Source organism: Nuphar pumila, chromosome 16, assembly GCF_984573655.1.
Source record: "Nuphar pumila chromosome 16, dmNupPumi1.hap1.1, whole genome shotgun sequence".
NCBI lineage: Eukaryota > Viridiplantae > Streptophyta > Magnoliopsida > Nymphaeales > Nymphaeaceae > Nuphar > Nuphar pumila.
The window spans coordinates 57,597,624-57,605,119 of NC_143264.1; the positions used below are offsets into that span (position 1 = coordinate 57,597,624).

Consider the following 7,496-nt stretch of genomic DNA (forward strand, 5'->3'; position numbering starts at 1 on the left):
GCAGCATCAAATATACGAACTACGAAAGTGTCATTTTTTAGAACAGGACACCAAAAGAGGTTTATAAGGGCTTTTTTTTAATGTGTACAAGCAGTTAGGCATTTTTTTTCAGTAATGGAAAATAAAAACTACTTGGCATTTGGGCTCAAAGTGTATTGTGTAGGAATCTTTTGATCCAAAACACCCAACTTTACTTGGATTGAATAAAAGAGAATTACCAACACCACCATCATCATGCGTTTGTCCCCACTTACAACGGATTTTTAAGAGGGGGATTGAGATCTAATTTGTTGAACCATGTTGAGAGAGAGAGAGAGAGAGAGAGAGAGATCCGACTTAGCTCCATACATCAATAATTTCAGTACAAGAAAATAGCAAAGAGAAAATTAGAAGAGCCTAATGTGTTGCTTGTTCTAGTGCTTGCTCTGTAATGAGTGCCACATTATGTTTCATGGATACTGAATTTATGAGGTGGCTATAGTTTCCCTTCTCCATAAACAACTGAGCGAAATGGTGCTTGCAATAAAGGATGCCATTAAGAGAAGCGTATGTGGATAGTGTGAGGGCGCAACCACCATAAGCACACTTGAAGCAATTATTATGATAAGACTGCCCTTCCACTGTTACCTGTGACAGAAATTTGGATTAAAAAAATAACCCATATATTTTAAATAAAAATACAACTCAAAATTGGTAGCTTAAACCATGGTGAATCAGATAACAGATATAAGTTAGAAATAACCAAGTAAGGTGAGAAAACATTTTGCAACATGGCAGATGAACTACTTAAGAGTCAGCTAGGTCAACCACAAAGGAACAGCTTGAAGAAAAGTGACTGCTGAACTTCATAACTAATTAAATTGAGATATAAAAAATACCCTTAAATTTTAGCAAATTTTAGACAAACCACTTTTAACATATGTAGGTCATGATCATTCAAGAGCTTACAATCGGTATAGACATGATGAGAAAATTCTAGACAAAAATCACTTCAAAACATGAAAGATAATGATCCATTGGGATGGAAGCAACATGTGATGGTCATTGTCTCTACACAAGTGGTGGTACATTTTTATTCAAAATGATTTTATATTTGCTTCTTGTTTGTGACAGTGTGTTTGCAAGCATCTAGCCTACTAGAGTGGCATTGAAAGTGTAAAAGATACCAATCTAAAGATGAACCACAGAGAAAAATGTAGAGGGCACTGATGCATGCTTCATGCTAAGACAAACAATATTGTTGTACATTAATGAAAGAATAAACAAAAACAAGCACCCTTTATCAACAACTCTAACAAAGATTTTATGGTTGTAAGTCAAAATATATAAAAACGTGAGTTGAATATTTTACTAGAGATAACAAGCATAACTGATACTCATATAATGAAACAACTACTCAATGTTCTAGTCTCAACATACTCATAAGTGCTAATAGTTTGAAAGTACTGTAAATTGCATATTTTCATGCAATAAACAATTTGAAAATGTAACATAGGATTCCATCTATGATGCTGACATGCTGACAATTTGTTACAACAAAGAAGATGAATATGGACCATGGGAAATTTCAAACAAGTAGTCATGCTGTAGGCAATTGTTAGATCTTCTAAATATATTCAGTTGAGTATGAAAAATTATCAGATCTTTTAAATATATTCAGATTACTTACAAAATTTCAACTTGATGTAGTACCTATGTAGCCAAAAGCCTAGTTGGCAGAACCCAAAAAAGCCAAGTCGGTGTAGGCAGGACTAGTCATCTTAGTCAGTACACAAAAAATAAAAAGAAATAAAAAAATACAAAATTTACAATGAGTTGCTAAATTTAATAGCGAAGATGTATTCAACAACGTAATTATGAAAAAAAATATATAGCATGATGCAACACATCATAAAATTGTAATTTCACTATATGACAAACTATATTTGGTTAATAATTATCTTGTTGATTAGATCCGATAATACCTGTAGAAGAAGCTCCTCTCATTATTGTTTAAATAAAAATTAAAAAAACCACTAAATTAGGGGGGAATGATTTTACTCGAGTGTATAGGCAGCCCTATAAACTCCACTATTTTCTTGCCATTGTAAAACTGGAAACTATTGAAGCTGGCACCATCTCAAAGGGTGTGAAGCTTTACACTTGTATTCAGCCTTGTCACAGCTTGAAACTGGCCATAAATGTTTAGTCTCATGAAATCCCTTTGTTAAGTTATATGTATAATTTCATAGATAGTTATATATATATTCAAGATATACATATACATAACTATAATTAATAATGTAATTTAGGTTGCTCACCAGCGGCATTTTGGTCATTTTGTACATGTTAGAAAATAGGTTTTTCTTTATTCTTCTTCTTTTAATTTTTTGTATTTTATGTCATTATGTAAGGGCATTCTTGTAAAATGCCTTGTAGTCGTTGGGAGTACTCCCAACAGTCACAAATATGACCGTTGGGAGCCTCCCAACATCTATTTGGAGGCTCCCTCTTGGCCTTTTCTTGTCTATAAATAAGGGCTTAAGGCCCCCTTGTATTTGTAAGCTTCTTTGAAGCTCCTTGATGAATAAATTCATTATTTTTAAGTGTTATCTCTCTTTTGATATTGTATGCGCTCTTGTGCTTGTGTAAGCCTTAGTGCTTTTTAGATTGTCCCATAGTGGACTTGTGCATGTGCACTTTGTGATTGCATTCTTAGTAAGCCCTTAGTGATTTTTGTGCTTTGGACGATTTGTGGGTGTGATTTGTGCCTCTTGAGTGAGGTGTGTGAAGACTCCTTGTTTCATTTCACCCTTCACTACAGTATCAGAGAAAATTTTGGGCCAGTTTGACCTAGAACAATCCACTTCTTGACTTGCCTAGGTGCATGGCTCTAAGTGATTAGGCTATGCCTAGCCCGACTAGATGTATTAGTCACCAATTTTGACTACATAGAGCTGCAACATTATAGAACTTATAATAGGGACAGATCCAGATTACGAACAAATGCACTCGGACCTAGCATTTATCAAGTCATATCTCACAAAGTCTTGGTACACTATTTAATGGGAAGTTGGTGAAATTAGAAATCCAAGACATCAGAATAATCAAAAGTAGAAGAGGAACTAGCACTGAGATGAGGCTGTAATTTCTGCTCAGCAATGGGCAATAAAAGATGTTGCAGATGGAATAATCTAGCTTTAAACATAAACAATTCTAAGAGTAGAAAAACTCAGAAACCAACCTTCTCCAGAGGATATGCTGTTTTATTACATGCAGTGCACTTGTCCTGCGTACCAGAGAACATGGAGGAAATTCTACTAGGGGCCTTAGCCTATAATTGCAACATCAAAATTAAGTAATAGAAACAAGTTCAAAACATTACTGTTAACTAGGAAATAATGGATGGGAAAATGGATGTTCTAATATGACTTACCAGTTCAGACCTTTCTGAAGACTTTGGTGCTAAGAAATAGAAAACGAATTAGATCAAATTCAACAACAATGTAAACAAATGAAAGCTAATAAATGTGAAATGCAAGCAGAAAAGCATTTTTATCTTACGTAAATGGAAGCTCTTGTTGAAACTTCCTGTTTCCTTAAAAAGCTGTTCAAAATGAGGCTTGCAGTAAAGGACACCTTCCAAGGAAGAGTAGTTGCTCATCTGAATACAAAGACACATATGAAGTGCAAATCAATATGGGAAAATGGAACCTTGGTTGTTTTAGAATTCAGGACTTCAGAGAAAACAAGGGAAATAGATAGGAAAGATAATATTAAGGATGGAGGAGGATGCATCTTCAGTAATAACAGAAAAAGCTATTTTTTAAGTGCAAATCTACGAGAAACAAGTTTCCCACTGGCTAATCATTGAAACCTAACCAAAGCAAATAACTATTGGGTAATAGATATATTTTTATAACTACACAACAATAAAGAGAAAAAAAAAGCGAGAAAAAAAATTCCATGATGCACGCACCTAAGGTGGTTTCATAAAAAATCAGTTATAAAAAGTTCCAAACAAGGTATAGTATAACATCTCCTTTTGCTATGTTTGGCTATTCGGTAAGAGCCTAGGAGGCAATTCCTCATGTAACCAGGATAACAACTACTCATAAACCATGAAAGATTTATAGTTTCCTAGTCTTCCACATGATGCAATTTTAGTTTCATAAAAACAAAAAAACACATTTCCAACTGCATTCAGTCAGAAGTGAAAAACCACTATGCTTTAAGTTGCCTTTTCTAGGCCAAGTTTGTGGAGAACATTTGAAAAAACAACTTAAACCATCAAGCAAGTTTGGCAATCCGTTGTTGTCTGTGTCCTAATCTATGTAACACAGACTCTTCTAACAGGGCACCGCACCCACACCCATGTGGGTGTGACACTTCGACACAACTTTCTTTGTGTCAGGTGAAGCCAACCACACTTATGTCCATTTCTATCCAAAAATAGATTTAGTTAACCCTAACCAAGTCCAGTTTTATCTATATTATATATAAATACATAAATGCCACACATACATGTAGTGTTAACTTAAAACTGTTAAAAATTATATATATACCCTCCCCACACCTCCGCACCCAAGTTTTTTTAATGTGACGCATCACCGCATCCGCACCCGCATCCACACCTGTGTGACATAGGTCCTAATCTACAGTAGACTAAAGTCAAAGCAATCTTGTGTTTTAACTAAACTTTTTCCAAGTCCACAAGGCAAACTGAGTTTAGCAACCACATAAAGAAAGCTTTTGTCAAGTTGAGAAGCACCAAAAAAAATTTGAATTTGCATTTCTTGATTCAGCCTCTTCTAACTCAAACAATGCCATCAGTCCCTCTACTTTGTGAGACCACCAGCCATACAAAAAACTCGCATGAGTACTGTTTGCCAGATTCATCTTCAAGAACAGTGGGTCCATTGTGATTTATTATTGTGTGACATGGAAATTTGACTTGATTTGGCTAAGCTGCCTTAGACCAAGGACACGATTGTATGGCAATCTGGACCTGGTCTGTGACTAATCCTCTCATATGAAGGTGATTCAACCAATGATGCAATTGGAGGAAACATTTTCATGTCTTCCCAGTATTCAGTTTTGAACTTTTTGATATTTTGCATAGACTAATTGGTATCAAAGGTGCCAAAATTCGAGTCTGAATATAACCGCTAAAGGTAAAAAAAAAACAATTCCTATATTCAGCTTCCTTTCAACAGGTGAAATCTAGTGAGAAATATCAATACACTACTAGTGAATTGTAGTAGATTGCCTATAGGATATATGAGCAACATAATTTTGGATGTGTTGCTGGCACTTTTTTGTGTAGCTGACAAAAACTAAAATACCTTTGACCACCATTGTTACAAGATTTAATAAAATCCACATTATGTTAGAGACAACATAACTACATAAATAAATGTAAATAGGCAATCATTTATGAGTAAAGAGTAAAGACACCACACAAGATCTTAAATCAAGAGTCGTGATGAAGGTATTAGAGGCTAGCCTCATCTCCCACTCATAATATACTCCAAACATAATCTGACTCATAAATCCAACGAAATCCCATGCGTTTGTGGTAGGGCTGTCAATAGGTGCAGTTTGTATCGGGTACCCAACCCGACCCAAACCCGAATACACGGGTATGATCATGAAAAATGCCATCGGGTCGACCCAAACTCGACCTGAGCAATATGCGGGCCGGGTTTGCGTGATGATTTTTGCTGGGTACCTGACCTGACAAGGCTGGAGGATTTTGATATGTATTTTTAATAAAAAAATCTGAAATTATACGGATTCGGGTCTGCTGCTCCATTTTCATGATCTAACAAAACCCAAACCCAAGCCCAGTTATTTGTTATTTGGGCAGGGTTCAGATATACCCTAATGGGTCGGGTACCCGAGCGTTGACCATCCTAGTTGGTGGGGAAATAAATTTTAATGGTGAAAACAGTTTAAAAGTATAAATTTAAGATGCCAAGGTATACAAATTGATGTCTCTAAATTAGGGTTGTCAACGGGTCGGGTTTGGTTCAGACCAAAATGAGACCAAACCCAGATCTGATTTGAGATATTGGTACTGGGTTCAGACCCGGATTCACCATAAGAGAAAGCATCCCAGATCTTATAAAAATTAGATGAACCAGACCCCAGATCATACCTGGTAAAATAGTATATATATTTTAATCTTGTTTACATTGAAAAAATTATGGATCATAGTCGGAAGACTCGGAACTCAAGTCGAGACCGGGTCTGGTATGAAATTTCTAAAACCATACCCGGCTAATATATTAATCAGAGCCTTTTGGCACGTTTGGACGAGAGAAAAACTCTCATAGGAAAGAAAAAGAAAGTTTTGCCCATGAGAGTTTTTGATATGAGAAGTTTTTCATAAGAAAGTTTTTCGATTGTAGCTGAAAAAAACAGGAAAATGTGAAAAAATGAGAGAGGAAGAGGGTGGTGGTGGTGATGGTGAGATGGGGCAGTGAAAAGTGTAAAAATAAATTTTCTCTTAGTAAAACAATATTCGTAGGGAGGAAAGTTTACTAACAAAAAATTATATTTTTTTGGAATAACTCAATTATATAGAAAGATATGAAAATTCCGTACGAACAGATTTTATTTTGCATCACCTTTCCTGCATCTTTCTACTTTCAAACGTGCCCTTTGAATCTAGCCTGAATTCTAATAGGTCCTCCTTGTTTATCACCAAACCAAAGGGTTTGGTGGAATCGGGTCGGGGTTTAGACGATAAAATGCATCCAATGTATTTAACCCTAATTTCACTGAAGAATGAAGATATATCCAGAAGGACAAGGAGAAGGAGAAGGAGAAAATTACCACCAAGGTGCCTTTGCAATGGCTGCATCTGAAGCAAGACTTGTGATACGGAACCCCGTCTGCAGACAGGAGATCGACGATGTAAACCGTCTTGTCGCACGCCTTGCACTTGTCCAGCGTCCCGGTGAACGACATCTCGATTGAAATTGGAATCTCCTCGCAATCGGAAAAGGAGCAGAGATTGGAGATCACGGATCGAGACGGAGGCCGCCCGAGCGCACAGCAAACCCCGAAAGATCGACTGGCCTAGCCCAAAATTCCACTGTCCCCTCCGGACCTTATATCTGATAGCGAGAGGAACAAACAACGAATCCATCGCAACCGCACCCTTAATTTGGGCTCAACTCCGCAAAACCCTGGATGACGTCCCAAAAAAGAAGAAGCGAGTGACAGCATCAAAAGGTAGGTATTGATGCCCTAATCTGAGGGCCCCCGAATTCCAGATGGATGGTGGGACAGATCGAACAAAGAGGATTCCATGAGAGAGAGAGAGAGAGAGTCTCGTGGCTGACTACCCATATAACAAACCCCGGTCATGGCGGCAACTAGGGGTTAGCCGTTAGTGTTTTCTTTTTTTCCACGGTCGACTGGTTAGAAAAAAATAAAAAAGAGCGAGGGAAACGGGACATGTAAAGGAAGAAGACGACGTCGCCATCAAGTATCGTTGGCCTTTCCTT

The 7,496-nt window shown here is 36.9% G+C and overlaps 1 protein-coding gene across 1 annotated transcript; it reads right to left on the minus strand.

Annotated features, from left to right (window-relative positions):
- Positions 1-329: 329 nt before the first annotated feature.
- LOC149813270 (LIM domain-containing protein WLIM2b-like) lies at positions 330-7,099 on the minus strand. The gene is made up of 5 exons (XM_089991582.1): positions 6,820-7,099; positions 3,544-3,643; positions 3,416-3,444; positions 3,224-3,313; positions 330-627 (listed from the first exon to the last, which is right to left on the minus strand). Exons 1-5 carry the CDS (start codon positions 6,952-6,954, stop codon positions 397-399), a joined length of 585 nt encoding a protein of 194 aa, XP_089847708.1. The 5' UTR covers positions 6,955-7,099; the 3' UTR covers positions 330-396.
- Between the last annotated feature and the right edge of the window lie 397 nt (positions 7,100-7,496).

Bases quoted from the DNA above. Each gene is read 5' to 3' on its own strand.
- LOC149813270 (XM_089991582.1), bottom strand. From the start codon at position 6,954: ATGTCGTTCACCGGGACGCTGGACAAGTGCAAGGCGTGCGACAAGACG. The intron at 3,644-6,819 runs GTAATTTTCTCC...CTTTGTATTCAG, and splicing joins ATTGCAAAGGCACCTTGGTG to ATGAGCAACTACTCTTCCTT. The intron at 3,445-3,543 runs GTAAGATAAAAA...TCTATTTCTTAG, and splicing joins CAACAAGAGCTTCCATTTAC to CACCAAAGTCTTCAGAAAGG.